The sequence below is a fragment of the Chiloscyllium plagiosum genome, chromosome 25, assembly GCF_004010195.1.
Source record: "Chiloscyllium plagiosum isolate BGI_BamShark_2017 chromosome 25, ASM401019v2, whole genome shotgun sequence".
Taxonomy (NCBI): Eukaryota; Metazoa; Chordata; class Chondrichthyes; order Orectolobiformes; family Hemiscylliidae; genus Chiloscyllium; species Chiloscyllium plagiosum.
Window position 1 is genome coordinate 13,224,066 of NC_057734.1, and position 17,825 is coordinate 13,241,890.

The following is a 17,825-nucleotide window of genomic DNA, read 5'->3' on the forward strand; positions in this document are numbered from 1 at the left end:
CCCCCCCCCCACTCCGGCCTATCACCCTCACCTTAACCTCCTTCCACCTATCGCATTTCCAACGCCCCTCCCTCAAGTCTCTCCTCCCTACTTTTTATCTTAGCCTGCTGGCACGCACTCCTCATTCCTGAAGAAGGGCTCATGCTCGAAACGTCGATTCTGCTGCTCCTTGGATGCTGCCTGACCTACTGCGCTTTTCCAGCAACACATTTTCAGCCCTATATATGCTATACCTATAAATTAACCCTATATGCTACCCTATATATACTATCCCTATATATTAATCCTATATATGCTATCTCTAAAGTTGTTCTTTTAGAGGGTTTGTAATCTCCAAGCAACTATCAATAACTTGTAATATCATCTTACTGCCAGTAAGGAGACACCTTTGTCATGTGATGGTGATGAATTGACAGTAGAGCTAACATAAAATCAATTGTAAACTTTTTCTCTTGGGATTTATGGGTGGCATTGTGGCTCAGTGGTTAGCACTGCTGCCTCACAGCACCAGGGTCCCAGATTCGATTCCAGCCTCTGGCAACTGTCTCTGTGGAGTTTGCACATTCTCCCCGTGTCTGCGTGGGTTTCCTCTGGTGATCCGGTTTCTTCCTACCGTCCAAAGATGTGCAGGTCAGGTGAATTGACATGCTAAATTGCCCCATAGTGTTAGGTACATTAGTCAGAGAGAAATGCGTCTGTGTGGGTTACTCTTTGGAGGGTCACTGTGGACTTGTTGGGCCGAAGGGCCTGTTTCCACACTGTAGGGAATCTAATCAAATCTAACTTATTGCCTGGCTCATGGTTATTTTTTAATATCACTGGACACAGAATGAAGTATCTTTGATACTTAGAATTCTAATTGACATAAAGCTGAAACACTTGATAATATTACCCAAGTTTTTTTTTGCTAATATATATTCAGGAGTGCTTCCTGAGCAGCTGAATGCTTGATGGTGGAGCAGGGAGAACCAGAAAATGGAAAACAAGATCATAGTTTGGTTAATACAAAACTCATTGAATTCAACTCATTTTGATAGACAGTAGAATCTCTTTAGTTCATAACTTTTGCATCACATTATGCTACTGACTCAAATGTAGCTTTTTCTCAAAATATGTTTGAGTGTCCTTGCTTAATGTTATCACTTGATTTTGGAGCAGAGTAATGAATTGTACCTTGTACATGACATTTGCATTTCATTGGCTTAGCTATACCTTTTTGCTATCTTTCAAGAGTTGGTGGTGAGGTAGTGGTAACATCACTTGACTAATAATGCAGAATCTGAAGCTAATAGTCATTCGGTATGGAAGAGACCCTTCAGCTCATCAAGTCTGCAGTAACAAAAGTATTTTGGGACTTGGATTCAGAACTCTCAATGGCAGATAGTAAAATTTGAATTCAATAAAGTCTGGATTTAAAAATAAGCTGGTCTAATGTAACCATTGTTGTAAAAACCTGATTGGTTTGCCAATGTCCTTGAATGCAATTAGTTCAAGGCAATTGGCAACGCACAATAAATGTCAGCCTTGTTAGCAATGCCCATGTCCTTGTAAGAATAAAGAATTCAGCCACTTGCAACTGCAAGGGAACAAGGTGCTAATGGACAAATAGGAAGGAAAATTGCCAATTATGTCAGAAACTCTTAACAGTAGTCAAAAGAACAACTAGTAAGAAAGGCAACAGTAAATTAAGATTTTCCAACACATAATTACAAAATTTAAAAGTGTCATTAAATTTTGTTCAAGTTCTTTTTTTCCGTATTTTAATAGTCTGAGCATTTATTTTTGAAACCTCCACTGTTACATGCTACAGATCTCAAGCAGAAAGGTCCTATAAAGCCCCAATGTCCCTGTCACATGAAAAGATCACAACTTTCCTAAATGCACATGTATCGATGTGTATACTGATTATAAAACCTAGGATGCAGTTAAGGCTGCTACTTTTTCTGTCGACTACTGTTGTCTTTCTACTCAGACCTCTTGTAACAGCGTCTGTTCTGCAATTCCTGTCTCTTTATTTAATGTTATTCTCAACTTCCTAACTTAATTTTTCCTCCTTTTTCTCCCCTACCTCTGTCCCAAAGTCCAAACCCACTTCTTGACTGCCATTCATTGCTTCTTGGCTCTTTTCCTGCCAAGCTCCAATCTCTGGCTCATCATAAGGCATTGTTAATTTCATATCTCCCCACCACTTGGAGACTGTGGGCAATTGATTTTAAAGAAAAATTGGCTGATTTGAGAATATGGTATATGCCCATATGCTGGTGAGCATCTTAAAATAAAAAGATGCTCACATAGCTCACCAAATTGGGCTGTTCTCAAAACCTAATCTATCAGGTGTTAATTAATTGTGTAAGAAACCTCAACTAAATGAAAAAAAGTTACCTTTTATTGAAGTTTAGTTTTGGATTGCACTGACACAAGCATGAGAAACCATGATAAACTTGTATACTTGATCATTTTCTAAGCTTCGTGAATTGGAGAGAGACTGGAAATATAGGCAATATTTGCTTCACTGACCTTTTTGTTTTATCATGCCTCAGTGAGCACCTTGATGTTTTTCTAAATGTAATGTGTTGAAGTGCATGTTGTTTCCACTGGAGCAGTGAAGGCAAAGGGGTGATTTAAGAGGTTTATCAAACTAGTTTGGACAGTGAAAAGGAAAAGACAATGTTCTCTAAAATCTCTGATGAAGAACTGTCAGCTTAAATGTTTCCCTCTGAGTAGCAAGAGAAATTGAGAGAAATATCTTTGTGCGGATGGTTGTTGGAGCATGGAAATTATTGCACCAGGGACTGATTGCTGAAAGAAAAATGCTTTTAAGGGAAAATAGATAAATATTCCAAAGCATAAAGTAAAAACTATGGTTATAAAATGTGTACCTATGTGCACACAGCGGACATAAAAATAGGCTAAGCTCTGAACTGTGAATCTAACTTGAGAAAAATTGGGGCTGATTGTCCTAACACTCTCTTCTTAGTGTCATTTGCAGAGTTTGTATGTCCAAATGCTTGAAGTAAACTTTACCCACATACATCTATTTCAGAGCAAATGTGTGAAATACTGGCCAGATGAAATGTCCTTGAAGGAATATGGTGGTATGCGTGTCAGGAATGTACGAGAGTGTCCGGCACATGATTATATCTTGAGGGAGCTCAAACTCTCTAAAGTAGGACAGGTAAGTAGTAAAAGTGGGGAAGTGCAGGTGTGTTTCCTGCTCCTAGATCTATTCACTTCAAAATATTGGAAACGTCATTTCCCAGTTTATAATATGAACGTAAATCTGTCTTTAGGGATGCACTGAAAGGACTGTGTGGCAATATCATTTCAAAACGTGGCCAGATCACGGTGTTCCCAGTGATCCGGGTGGTGTTCTGGATTTTCTGGAAGAAGTAAATATGAAACAGGAGAACATCCCAGAAACTGGGCCAATTGTTGTTCATTGCAGGTAAGAGAACAGATTGAGTTTGGAGTAGTGGAATTAACTCCTGTAATGCATGAATATTGATCCTTTTGACAGGAGTCCTGTCTGAAACTGCACAGATAATTTAATACTGCTACTTTGCGATGCTTGAAAAGGCATTGATATAATTATTTTTGATAATTATCTGTGGGTTAGTCCATTCTTTTCATGTTTGATTGGGATGCAACTGTGCTTTTTTGCTGAATATAAGACGTTTGATATAGAATAAGAAAGTTGCAGTTCCGTTAGTATTGTGTGTGAATCTCCAGTCCCCTCTTTGTCACTAAATTGGCAGTGTTTATTAAAGAAAGCACATCAGAATTAATGATTTGGGACGCTGTGTGCCTTGCCTCTTACCATTCGACTTGAGTTGAAATGTTTGGCTCATAGATTGTTGGACTGGAGGAAGCTTTACTCTCTTTGGTCTGAAGGCCACCACACGTATATGTGTAAGTAGGCCATTCAGACCACCTGGTCTACTCTGCCTTCAGTGAGATCATGGCTGATCTGATGATACTCGACTCAATGTTCCTGCCTTATCCCCATAACCCTTAATTCCCTTAAATATTAACAATCTGTTTATTTCAGCCTTGAATATACTTAATGGCGTGTTTCTATGGTAAAAAAATTCCACATATTCTCTACCCGCCCCAAATGAAAAATCGTTCTCATCTCTGTTTTTAAATGGGCAATGTTTTGCTCTGAGGTAATGTCCTCTGGGTCTGGGCATTCCCACAAGAGGACAACTTTTCTGCATCTTTCTTGTCATGCCCCCTAAAGATCTCGTGTGAATCTTGTCTGCTTCATTCAGGTTTTCTCTCATTCTTCTAAGCTCCAATTAGTAGAAGCTCAATGTATTCACCCTCTGCATAAGAATATTCCTTTGTATCTGAACTCAACCAGGTGAACTTTTTCTGAAGTGACTGCTTCCAATACAGTATATCTTCCCTTTTAATTGATTAGACCAAACTGTTCATGTGTTCTGGGTGTGGTGTGACTAATGTTGTATAGTTTTAGCAAGACCTCCTCCCTGTTTTTATACTCTTTAAAGAAAAGCTATTTTGCCTTCCTTATTACCTCCTGAAATTTGTGATTCATGTACAGGGAGTCCAAATCCCCCTCTATTGTAATCTTACAGTATTTAAATAATATTCCACTCCTCTATTTTGTACTGTCAAAGTGTATAACCTCGATCCCCATATTATTACCCATCTAAGTTCTTGCCCACTCACCTAACCTTTCTATATCCATCTGTATGCTGTTTGAGTCATACACATCACTTGCTTTCCAAACTATTTTTGTCATCCACAAACTTGGCAATAGTATATTCATTTTCATCATCCAAGTCATTCATTAGCCTTGTAAATAATTGAGACTAATCCCTGTGGCAGTATACTAGTTACACGTTGCCATCCTGAAAATTTAAGGATTTGAAACAGGGAAGGTAAAAAGTATTCATAGTCATGCAGCAAGGAAACCAACCCTTCGGTCCAACTTGTTCGTGCAGACCAGGTATCCCAAACTTAACTCATCCCATTTGCCCGGGTTTGACCCATATTCCTATAAACTTTTCCTATTCCATGTACATGTCCAAATGTCTTCTCAGTGCTGTGATTGTACCTGCCTCTACCACTTCCTCTGGTGGCTCATTTCATACACAGTCCACCCTCTCTGTAGATGAAGTTGCCCCTCAGGTTGTCAGCCTCTTCCTGTCTTGAGAGATCCAGCATTATGCTTTGTGCATTTCTCCTTACTGAAGCTACTTAGTTGCATTTAGATTTTATATTCTAACCTCAAAGCCCTATCTTGTGTTAACTGCTCATCAAATACAATCTCAAGGCTACACGTTGATTCCAGTATATCGAGTGGGTTGTTATTCACATGGGAGCATTAACACTGAAGCCACAATATTTCACTTTTTCATCAGAAGAGTCAAAAGCTGTCCTGATGCAATAGCATGCCTCTTGAGAGCTGAAATCCTTACTGAGTTTTTATTTTGTGATTTTTGATGTGTCTCAAGCTCGCTCTCCTTGACTCCCCCACCCCTACCCCACCAAAAAAAACTTCAACGCTGTCATTATCCCATGTCATTGAAACCATATTAAACACTCTTCCTGCTACTCCAGCTCATTCAGATTAAATCAAATTAAATCCTTCCATTTGAGTTGAAAGAATACTTTGGTTTGCAGTAAAACTGAATGAACAATAGTCCGATACAGTGACAAAATAGATGTTGAAGCTTACATTCTACTATTATACAATGCAATACAAGTTTAGTTGATTTTTTTTTCAGATACAGTTCCTGCTCTATTGTCTAATTATCTACAGGTCTTGGTCTTTTTAGAAAAAAAAATACCATTTCAAATGAATACCTACAAACATTAAAAGATTTTCAGTGAAAATAAACTTCACCTTTTTATGTGTTACTATTTTAGTTCCTTGATTAGACTTTTGCTACAGATTTTGCTGCCAAGTACTCATTATTTAAGTGTAATGGTGTTGGACTATTTAGGGGAGAAACAGAAGGGAGACCTGGGAGCATTAGTAAACCAAGACTTGGCAAGTTCAATTGTTACCCATCAGCAATTAACAAAACAAACAATACTGAGCTATATTGCCAGATCGGGGTTTAAAACTGATGCTGTCATGTTGAGACTGTATAACATGTCCAAGCCTTACATTTTCCTTGCGCTTTACTGCCTGAAGTTGAAGAAAATATTCAATCCCTGGAAGTAATGCAGTAAAGAGCCACAAGACTATGTTCTGTTGGTGCCAATTGTAATTAGACAAGGTTAAATAAAAATAGCCTAATGAGTTTAATGAAGTGGTCTTGCATCCAGGATTAACCAGTTAATTCTGTACACAATCTTAAATTGATATACAACTGCAAGACGAGGGGACAAATGTGAAATTTAAGAAGTTCAGAATTGATAATAGCCATTCTCCACTCTGATTATTACTTGGCATACTATTCTCAGAAGAATAGTTTGATTATAAACTCTGGAACAGTTCTAGAAACAAGATACTGAGGGTGAAGATGGTAAGTTTCCATAGAAGGCTCAGCTGAATTACTTCCCTGTTTTATGCTTGCATTATGAGACAAAGGAAAATTTACCATAACACTTTGTTAGGTCATTTAGTTTGTTTCACATGCAGGTGCTTTTTTTGACTTCTGTCAAGAAAATAAAAACTTTCATATTCCTCACTGTTCTCCTATTTAAGTCATTTCAAAGCATCTTTCATTTATCGACCTCCGTGTACATTTATGAAATTGGCTGCAGCAATTTTTCGCCTTGCTTGTGGTCCTCGAGAGCAGCGAGTACGCTAATTTGGCTGAGCTGCTAAAGTAAGTACAGACCAGAGTTATGGTTTATCACCTCATGGACAAATGTTACATTACATTCCAATCTTCAGCCATCCAATCACTTCACATATCAAAAATGCAAGGTCATACTTGATGCAGAAAAGGCTGTGGCCCCTAAAAGACTTCCTGTCAGCTGGGCTGACAACTTGGCTCCACAGCTAGCTTCATCTTTAGTCCTTTGATTCCAGTACAGCTCTGACTCTGACATCTACAAATACAATGTAGGAAATTGCGCAAGTACGTCCTGTATGCAAAAATCAAAAACTGGCCAAATCCAGTTTGGTCAAGTCCTTTTTTTCTTCAGCCTACACTCTGTGATGGCACTGCTGACAGCATCTTCTATCAAGTGTGACACTTACCCATAAGTAGTTCCAATTTTTGGGTTCTCCCAGGATCACTTGGTTCCAAACCTTGTTATGGACTTAGTGCAAACATAAGCAAAAGACTGAATGACCAGGTATATCATTAAGGAGCGCAATTAAAGTGGGTATCTGTGGGGAAGCTGTCCACCAACTAGAGGGACATTTAGCACAAAGGAAGATAATGTAGTTGTTGGAGGCCAACTGTCTCGATCCCAGGTTTTGGCTGTAATTACTTTATGTCAAGTTCCTGTTATAAAAAGTAGCTTGTAGCTATTTTAGAATTGTCTACAATTAATTGGCTTGAAGCTTCAGTCTCAGTGTGAAGCAGGTGGCTGCTTTATGGCACAAAACACTCCAATTGCTGCTCCACAGCTGCCTAATTTACAAAACTTTAAATATCCTGTTGTGTGGTTTCTTAAGGTCCTTTGTCACCTGCCAGTTCATTAGTTTTAAAATAATACATCCGTATTGTCTAAAGAGTCCACATCTTGGCCTTTTTATTTTGAACTTGATTGAGACAGCAGCAGAGCAAAATGTATGTCCACAGTCATCTCATATTCCCAGATTCCCCTAAGCTAAATATGCTTGCTTATAGCAGCCAGCTTAGAAATTCTCACGGGTAGAGAGTTGTGGAAGTTAACCTTACTTCTGTCTTGGATATTGAGTGGATTTTTTCTACACATATTTGGGATTTTTAAGCCTGCAAATTTTCTTGAAAACTCCCTCAGCTGTCCTGACCTAAATATAGGAAACCTACTAATCATCAAAGTAGTGATTTTTTAAATATGGTTTTGGCTGAAGAAATCAAAGTATAATTTTTCTGGAATAATTTGGGAAAGAGGACAGGTGATTAAGTATACTTTTTAAAACCATTTTCCTTGTAATTTCTTTCCTGTCCTGAAGATGTAAACTTTGAGTGCTGAGGCCATTGGCAAATTATATCTCAAGAGCAGCCTTATTTAAATTATACCAGCAGATTATATAAACAAATAGACGTTTGTTTCTGAGATCAGTTCTGCTTGCCTTTCCACAATCTTTCCAACAGAGTTAACAATGGGTACCCGCACTCTTTATTTTCTCTCTTGACCACTCCTCTATTCACTCCACCCTTTTCTGCTCACTCACTGTTAGCCCTCCTAAACTGTGAATATCCCTCTTTGCTCATTAATCATAAAAAAAGCTGGCAATGGGACATAAGGGTTCTTATTTCATGCATTCATTGGAAGCATCAAGCTCTGAAGTCAGTGAAGCTTTTCCTGTTTGAGCAGTAATCTATAACCCTGATACCAGTTAAATGTACCCTATGTTTAATTGCAAGTTTTCATCTCTGAAATCCAGTTGGTTGAAGTTTTAACTTGTTCTGAACTAATCCTTAGGCTGTATCTTAAAAATGATTGTTTTCCAACAGTGCAGGGATTGGGCGTACAGGGACCTTTATTGTGATTGACATTCTAATTGACATAATCAGAGAGAAAGGTGAGTACAAGCCTCAATTGACTGTACATTTCCACAGATTCTTTTCTACTGATGTAGAAATTTTGTAGTTTTGAATTGTGATAAATAAAATTTAAATATAAAATTAAATAGCCCCTTTCGTGCAGTGTGCATCATGAATGCAAAAGCAAAGTTGGGGGGGTGTGGCTGACTTTTTTGAACACATCACTTTCTTTTAACACCTTTCGGTGTATAAGTATTTGGAACAGTTTTTGAGGTAACTCTTTAAATATGGTCATGTATGAATTGTTTGTGTGAATATTATACTGTCTGTATTATGCTTTGTAAATGTGATATTTGAGTGGTTTGATACATAAATCCTTCAGTGGGGACAATGTGTAATGTGGGTTTCTGCACTATAGGTGTGGACTGTGATATTGATGTTCCAAAGAGTATCCAGATGGTACGGTCTCAGCGTTCTGGGATGGTTCAAACTGAGGCCCAATACAGGTTCATTTACATGGCTGTTCAGCACTATATTGAAACCCTGCAGCGTCGCATCGAGGAGGAGCAGGTATGTGTCCAGTGAACCAAATAGTAACACTGTTTAATATGTTCTGTTCTATAAATGACTCTCTTAATGCTGTTTACAGATAATTGTTCATTATAATACCAAATTGGGTAGAACCTTTCAATTGAGTTCTACCAATGAGAGAGAACCATTCTATCCAACATGTGTTTGGGCAAAGAGATTGGGTGAATAAGGTAGTTTGATAGTCTTTTGTTACGTATGAAAACCTGAATACATTTCATATGTCCATTGGAAAATCCTGATTAAGAACAAAAGAGAAACCCTTGCTGCCATTCCTCAATGGTGTTAAAGATTTATAAATTTGCACTGAATAGGGAAAAAGTCTCTGACAACTCACCACAAATGGTGTTATTCAAACCAAAAGCAGTACAGATACAGATCTTAGCGGATCTTTGCTGTGATGGCTGAAAGTATAATATGGTTTATTTCAGTTCACTATTATGGGAAAATTCAGCCAGGGTTTCTGCTGCTGGTTATTCTCTAATGGCTCCTGCTGAGAAATGTGCTAATAGGGATGCGTACTAATATGTATATGTAGGTGTGTGGTCATTTATACATATTGATGAAAGATTCAGGCTGGTTTCACTGGTTACATTTACAATTAATGGGGTAGATTCATGGAATATGTTTCCTCTAACTGATCTGATTGTAATCTCAAATCTGTTTTTCACCCTTTCACACCCTTGCATAACAAGAATCTGTTTCTGTGCCTAAAAAGTTTTCTCTGCCTTAAAAATGTTCAAGTTCTCTGCTTCTACCTTTTCAAGAAGAGAGTTTTAAAGACATGTGAATCTCTGAGAAAACAATTCACCTAATTGATTTTAAATGTGCATGCCTTGATTTTTAAACAGTGACCCCTAGTTCTAGATTCTCCCATAACCAGAAACCACCTCTGCACATATACTCTGTCAGGACCACCCAGGATCTTGTATGATTTAATCATCACCACTTGCTATTCTGAACTTAAGTGAATGCAAGCCAAGCCTAACCACATCTTTCTTGTAAAGAAAATCTTGTCATTCCAGATTTTGATCGCGTAAATCTTCTCTGTACTGCTTCCAAATTATTTCCTTTTGATAGATATGGTGATTGATACTGTACACAATACTCCAGATACAGTCACATCAATGCCCTCTATAACTCCCTCTTTGGTATTCAATTCCTCATGATTTCTAATGACTTGTTGTGACTGCCTAATAACTTTGTTTGAGTCATGCACAAAGACACCTAAAACCTTCTGCACCTTAAAGCTCTGAAATCTCTCCCTATTTAGGTGTATTGTCTTTTAATTCTTCCTGTCAAAGTAGATAATTTTACATTTTTTTCTTCTCACATCTTCCCCACTCACTCAGCCTATCTGTCTTTTTGCAGCCTCCTTCTTTACAACTTAATGTGGTGTCAGATTGTAGATAGGCCATTTGTTTTTGAATTATAGGATGGTCTGAGTAGCATACTCCTGGTCCTGAGGCCAGTGTAGTGTATGTGAGATGCTTTATTCCATAATTATGCATTAAGGAGCATGTGGAGTATAGTGTTGGCTTTGTGAGTAAGGAAGGAAGAGACTTTTTTTTGAGGAGTAAGATCAGAAAAATTATATTTTTCCTCAAATAAATTATTGTGTCAAGCATAAGCATTCTAAAAAGATCCCCAACTGTTCCAGAAAAGCAAGATTAAAGGCCGTGAATACACAAACATCAAATATTCCTTATCAGACCTAACGTGTGGTGGAGACCAGAGCCCTTTCCCACCCTGCACACCTAATCCAGCATGCACAGAGTAAGTACATTTCACCATAATTTAACAATATTTCCAGTTTTACAGTAATAGTGTAATTTATATACATCTTAATGCTTTTCTCTGTTATAGGAGATTTACTAGTGGTTAACTTTGGGTGGTTTATTTTTATAGTGCTGACTACAGAAATGGGGAAAATGAATTTGAGGTGGCCTCAAGTTTATATCATCGTAGGCGGTCACAAAATCATCATAAAGATTAGAGAAGGGGAGTCAATGGCAATCTGGTAGTGTAACTGTGCTAGCAACCCAGGACTCCAGACCAAGTTTCTGTTGATTAGTGAACCAGATGGGTTTTTTAATGTCCTTTTGGTGAAGGAAATCTGTCATCCTTGCCTAGTCTGGCCTACCTGTGACTCCAAGCCACAGCAATATGGTTGACTCATAACTGCTTTCTGGACAATTAGGAATAGGCAATATCCAGCGATGCCCACTAATTAAAGGAAAAAAGGTAATGCTGTGTGATGCATTATAAGGTGCCTGGGTCTGAGGTAAAGGAGGCTGTACTTTGTGCCTTTTGAGTTTGTATTTTAACCCTATCGCTGCCATCCTGCCCCTCAGAATCCTGACCCCACACTTAGTACTTAAGTTACACAGCAACTGTCAATGTAGCTGGACATTGAAATCTCAGAATATAACAACTGGCTGCTGTGAAAAAGGGGGCAACGTAGAAAGGAAGAGTGCAATCTTCATCTGCTTTCCAACCTGTATGCTGTATCAATGACATTTGGGGCTAGAAATGCTTTAAGTGACAGACAATTGAAACATTCACCTGTTAATGATCTGGGTGTGGTAAATATGATGAATATTAAAATATGTAAAAGGCAAGAAGTGTAATGGAAAGTGAACAATTTTGATTGGTGATCTTTCCTGCAGTATTTGGGAGAGACAAAAGCCAAAACTCTTAGAAGTGAATTTGTAATTCATCAAACTAGCTGTATGCTGAATTAAATTGATGGATTGAAACTAGATACCAATTATGTTGCTACTCGTAAAGAACTGCAGCATTTAGTTTGTTCATCTGTTTAACTAAATCTATTGGTGCTTCAGGTGGTTAAATCTATAAACAGTAACTAATTTGTTAAAATAATAGCAGCTGAGGTTTAAAAACCTTTTTGTAAACATTTGTTAGTGGGAAGTTCTTCTATGTTTTCAATTTTTAGATAACACTTCAAAAAAGTCTTTATTTTTCTTGGTCTCTTTTTTTTCTTTCTGTCTCAACGCAATCTTGCTTTCTTTCTCTCTTTTCCTTCTTGTGCCTAGTTTGTTGATTTCACTGTTTTTAATTCCATTTCCTTTAAACACTCCCTGTTTTCATTTCCCAGTTGTTAATTCTCATTGTTGATTGGGATCCCAGGCATCCTATTTTTTTTTTTTGCATTGTTAACAGCTCACATCACATTGTGAGCAAAATAATTTGGTCCTGAATTTGCAGGGCTAAATGGCAGATTCTGCAAGATGCCGTATTGCGATAAGTTCTGACCCTTTATATCCTTGGTATTTTGTTAGAATTGATATTGATTTTGGGTTTAAGCTTTTTTCGTTCAAAGGTAGCAATTTGTGGACCTGGTGCTGGAGATGTGTAATGATGCTGCAGTACATGTGATGTATGGAAATGCTTAAATATCGCGAGTACTGTATCATTTGGGATGATGCAGTTTTTATTTGATTACTTTAGCTCTCCTGTCTGCACTTGGTTTTAAATGCCTACTTGAGGTTGACTTTCTGTAGCATGTGGATGGAGGGCGATTATTTATATTCAGTTTTAAGCATGCAAATGGTCTTAACTCCACAGGGATTGCAACTAACTCCGTTGCCATAATGTGAGCTATCATGTGATGAAAGATTCCTATCAGAGAAGAGTAGCGCACTCCTGGTTATTATTTTGAGTTGGGGTAAAGTCAGTGTGAAGTAGTAAATTGAGGTGCAGAATGCATGCTCTGGATTAATCTCTCAACTGTCAATTTAGGGACAGATTTAGGGTGTAGGTTTGCTCGCTGAACTGTAGGTTTGATATCCAGACGTTTCATTACCTAGCTAGGTAACAACATCAGTGGCGACCTCCAAGTGAAGCGAAGCTGTTGTCTCCTGCTTTCTATTTATATATTTGTCCTGGATGGGGTTCCTAGGGGTTGTGGTGATGTCATTTCCTGTTAGTTTTCTGAGGGGTTGATAGATGGTATCTGGATCTATGTGTTTGTTTATGGCGTGGTTGGAGTGCCGGGCCTCTAGGAATTCTCTGGCATGTCTTTGCTTAGCCTGTCCCAGGATGGATATGTTGTCCCAGTTGAAATGGTTTTTTTCATCCGCCTGTAGGGCTACGAGGGAGAGAGGGTAGTGTCTTAGGGACAGATGTTGGGTGTGAAACTGGAATACATTTTTTTCATGAAAATATTTGGTATAATTTGATTTTGTTAATATACTGTGATTTTCTTTTTTGACTCTGACTTATTGAAAATGATAACTGGTTGTGATTTCTTCCTAGCAATATGCTACATTAAAGAGAACAGTTACCTGATCTCAAACTGAAACATTGGTAAAATATGAATTAGGGTTATTGTTTTCAACACTATACATAATATCACTTGCATAAAGTCAGTATTATTCACTGACACAATATTACAAGATGACTTTGCAGTGTTAGTAAGCATGATGGCGTTGCATTTCTGATTCCAGGACTACAGAATTAATAACACTTCTCACCTGTGGTCACAAATGCATTAATGGATTACCTTGCAATCTGGCAGTGAGTTAGCTTTCCAGTTGTAACCACGTGAAGTTGAAAGTGGAATTCCCAAATGAATGGTGCAATAGAAGAAACAGTTAAAAGTTAGCTAGGCATGTGACATTTTTCAGTTTGCAATCTCTCTCACATACATGAGCACAAGGTTCATGTCGAGGGATATTGCAGTGGAGTTTTTCTCTGGGATATGAGAAGCACTTTGTTTTTTGAACATCTACAAGGTTTTCAGAAAATAGAATACTGTATATAGTGCACGTATCAGCTGTAAGTACTACAAATGTCCTGCCTATCCAAACAGAATTGGAGTTGAGAGAAATAATTATTTCAGTTTTGGTATATGGAGAATAACAATTGGGGCACCGTAAATCCCCTTTTAAGAAGGTAATAGGTCAGATATTTGTGTTGTAGCTATGGCAGGGTATTGAGCAGCAAAAACCAGAAACTTATTATAATTAGTGTTATGTGTATATGCCACGGTGAACACATTTTACTGAACAGTATCTTTTGATGCAGAATGAAAGATGAGGGTGGCCGGATCTATGAAAATGTTGGCTTGATGCAGCAGCAAAAGGGCCATAGATGAGATAATACCAGCGTTTGGAACAGAATAGAAAGGTAACATTTGAACTTTTACCTCCCCTGTCAAACAAGATTTGAAAAACAAGCCACCATACACTTGTTCCGGGTATAGATGAAGAATACAATGGCCATATGGAGTGTTCAACTTTTGCAATATGATAAAAAAATTATCAATCAACTTTTGCAATGTGATAAAAGGTTATCTAATTTCAGAAGGTTCTGCTTCTTTACTAAACTGTAAATCCTTGGGCAGATTGAGTCACTCTTCGCTCATGATGTTGAGGGGGATAGCCCCAATCCTCTGCTTTTTTAATGTCCATATGAGAATTTTCTCCAAGGTGTCTCTGGAAACTGACATAGAACAGGAACTTTGTTTTCTCCCTTCCTGAGCTGGGATCAATTATAAGATTGTACTTGTTGCCTGAATGCAAACAACATTTGGCTGTTATGATCCTCATAGAGACCAACTTCAAAGAGAATTCAATTCCCATTCAGGAAGAAAAGGTTTAAGATTTTTATTATAACAAACCAAATAGAGTCATAGAGATGTACAGCATTAAAACAGACCCTTCGGTCCAACCCGTCCATGCCGACCAGATATCCCAACCCAATCTAGTTCCACCTGCCAGCACCCAGCCCATATCCCTCCAAACCCTTCCTATTCATATACCCATCCAAATGTCTCTTAAATGTTGCAATTGTACCAGCCACCACCACTTCCTCTGGCAGCTCATTCCATACACTCACCACCCTCTGTGTGTAAAAGTTGTCCCTTGGGTCTCTTTTATATCTTTCCCCTCTCACCCTAAACCTATGCTCTCTAGTTCTGGACTCCCTGACCCCACGGAAAAGACTTTGCCTATTTATCCGATCCATGCCCCTCATATTTTTGTGAACCTCTATAAGGTCACCCCTCAGCCTCTGACGCTCCAGGGAAAACAGCCCCAGCCTGTTCAGCCTTTCCCTATAGCTCAAATCCTCCAACCCTGGCAACATCCTTGTAAATCTTTTCTGAGCCCTTTCAAGTTTCACAACATCTTTCCAATAGGAAGGAGACCAGAATTGTACACAATATTCCAACAGTGGCCTAACCAATATACTGTACATCCGCAACATGACCTCCCAACTCTTGTACTCAATACTCTGACCAATAAAGGAAAGCATACCAAACGCCGCCTTCACTATCCTATCTATCTGCGACTCCACTTTCAAGGAGCTATGAACCTGCACTCCAAGGTGTCTCTGTTAAGTAACACTCCCTAGGACCTTACCATTAAGTATATAAGGCCTGCTAAGATTTGCTTTCCCAAAATGCAACACCTCGCATTTATCTGAATTAAACTCCATCTACAACTTCTCAGTCCATTGGCCCATCTGGTCCAGATCCTGTTGTAATCTGAGGTAACCCTCTTCGCTGTCCACTACGTCTCCAATTTTGGTGTCATCTGCAAACTTATAACTGTACCTGACTTGTTGGGCCGAAGGGCCTGTTTCCACACTGTAATCTAATCAAATCATTTATGTAATGACAAAAAGTAGAGGACCCAGCACCGACCCTTGTGGCACTCCACTGGTCACAGGCCTTCAGTCTGAAAAACATCCCTCCACCACCACCCTCTGTCTTCTACCTTTGAGCCAGTTCTGTGTCCAAATGGCTAATTCTCCCTGTATACCGTGAGATCTAAGCTTGCTAATCAGTCTCCCATGGGGAACCTTGTCGAACGCCTTACTGAAGTCCATATAGATCACATGTACCGCTCTGCCCTCATCAATCCTCTTTGTTACTCCCTCAGAAACCTCAATCAAGTTTGTGAGACATGATTTCCCATGCATGACGCCATGTTGACTATCCCTAATCAGTCTTTGCCTTTCCAAATACATGTACATCCTGTCCCTCAGGATTCCCTCCAACAACTTGCCCACCACTGACGTCAGGTTCACTGGTCTATAGTTCCCTGGCATGTCCTTATCACCCTTCTACCATTTTGTCCTTAATGTATTTGTAAAACCCTTTGGATTCTCCTTAATTCTATTTGCCAAAGCTATCTCATTTCCCTTTTTGCCCTCTTGATTTCCCTCTTAAGTATACTCCTACTTTCTTTATACTCTTCTAAGGATTCACTTGATCATACCTGACATATGCTTCCTTCTTTTTCTTAACCAAGCCCTCAATTTCTTTAGTCATCCAGTATTTCCTATACCTACCAGCCTTCCCTTTCACCCTGACAGGAATATACTTTTTCTGGATTCTTGTTATCTCATTTCTGTCGGCTTCCCATTTTTCAGCCATCCCTTTACCCGCGAACATCTGCCTCCAATCAGCTTTTGAAAGTTCTTGCCTAATACAGTCAAAATTGGCCTTTCTCCAATTTAGAACTTCAACTTTTAGATCTGGTCTATCCTTTTCCATCACTATTTTAAAACGAATAGAATTATGGTCGTTGGCCCCAAAGTACTCCCCCACTGACACCTCAGTCACCTGCCCTGCCTTATTTCCCAAGAGTAGGTCAAGTTTTGCACCTTCTGTAGTAGGTACATCCACATACCGAATCAGAAAATTGTCTTGTACGCACTTAAGAAATTTTTCTCCATCTAAACCTTTAACACTATGGCAGTCCCAGTCGATGTTTGGAAAGTTAAAATCCCCTACCATAGCTATCTCTAAGAATAATAGGGTAGTTGAGATCTCCTTACAAGTTTGTTTCTCGATTTCCCTCTGACTATTAGGGGGTCTACAATACAATCCCAATAAGGTGATCATCCCTTTCTTATTTCTCAGTTCCACCCAAATAACTTCCCTGGATGTATTTCCAGGATTATCCTCCCTCAGCGCAGCTGTAATGCTATCCCTTATCAAATTCTTCCCCCCCTCCCTTTCTATCCTCCCTGTAGCATTTGTATCCTGGAACATTAAGCTGCCAGTCCTGAGCCATGTTTCTGTAATTGCTATGATATCCCAGTCCCACGTTCCTAACCATGCCCTGAGTTCTTCTGCCTTCCCTGTTAGGCCCCTTGCATTGAAATAAATGCAGTTTAATTTATTAGTCCTACCTTGTCCCTGCCTGCCCTGACTGTTTGACTCGCTTCTGTTCTCAACTGTACCAGTCTCAGATTGATCTCTTTCCTTACTATTTCCCTGGGTCCCACCCCCCACACCTTACTAGTTTAAATCCTCCCGAGCAGTTCTCTCAAATTTCCCTGCCAGTATATTAGTCCCCTTCCAATTTAGGTGCAATCCGTCCTCCTTGTACAGATCACTTCTACCCCAAAAGAGATTCCAATGATCCAAAAATGTGAATCCTTCTCCCATTCACCAGCTCCTCAGCCATGCATTCATCTGCTCTATCTTCCTATTCCTGCCCTCACTAGCTTGTTGCACTGGGAGTAATCCAGATATTACTCCCGTTGAGGACCTTTTTAAATTTCTGCCTAACTCTCTGTAATCTCCCTTCAGAATCTCAACCTTTTTCCTTCCTATATCGTTGGTTCCAATGTGGA

At 39.0% G+C, this 17,825-nt stretch overlaps 1 protein-coding gene across 2 annotated transcripts in view; it reads left to right on the forward strand.

Annotated features, from left to right (window-relative positions):
• Positions 1-17,825, forward strand: part of ptpn11a (protein tyrosine phosphatase non-receptor type 11a) — a 58,078-nt gene that overhangs the window by 34,981 nt on the left and 5,272 nt on the right. Inside the window, exons 10-15 of one of the 2 annotated variants that reach the window (XM_043715532.1) lie at positions 3,044-3,175; positions 3,291-3,445; positions 8,595-8,662; positions 9,043-9,194; positions 10,873-10,988; positions 14,262-14,363. In XM_043715532.1, the coding sequence (XP_043571467.1) occupies positions 3,044-3,175; positions 3,291-3,445; positions 8,595-8,662; positions 9,043-9,194; positions 10,873-10,988; positions 14,262-14,331 (693 nt within the window). In that variant the 3' untranslated portion in view covers positions 14,332-14,363. The remainder of the gene's footprint in view (positions 1-3,043; positions 3,176-3,290; positions 3,446-8,594; positions 8,663-9,042; positions 9,195-10,872; positions 10,989-14,261; positions 14,364-17,825) is intronic. The other variant, XR_006315360.1, reaches the window with a different exon arrangement.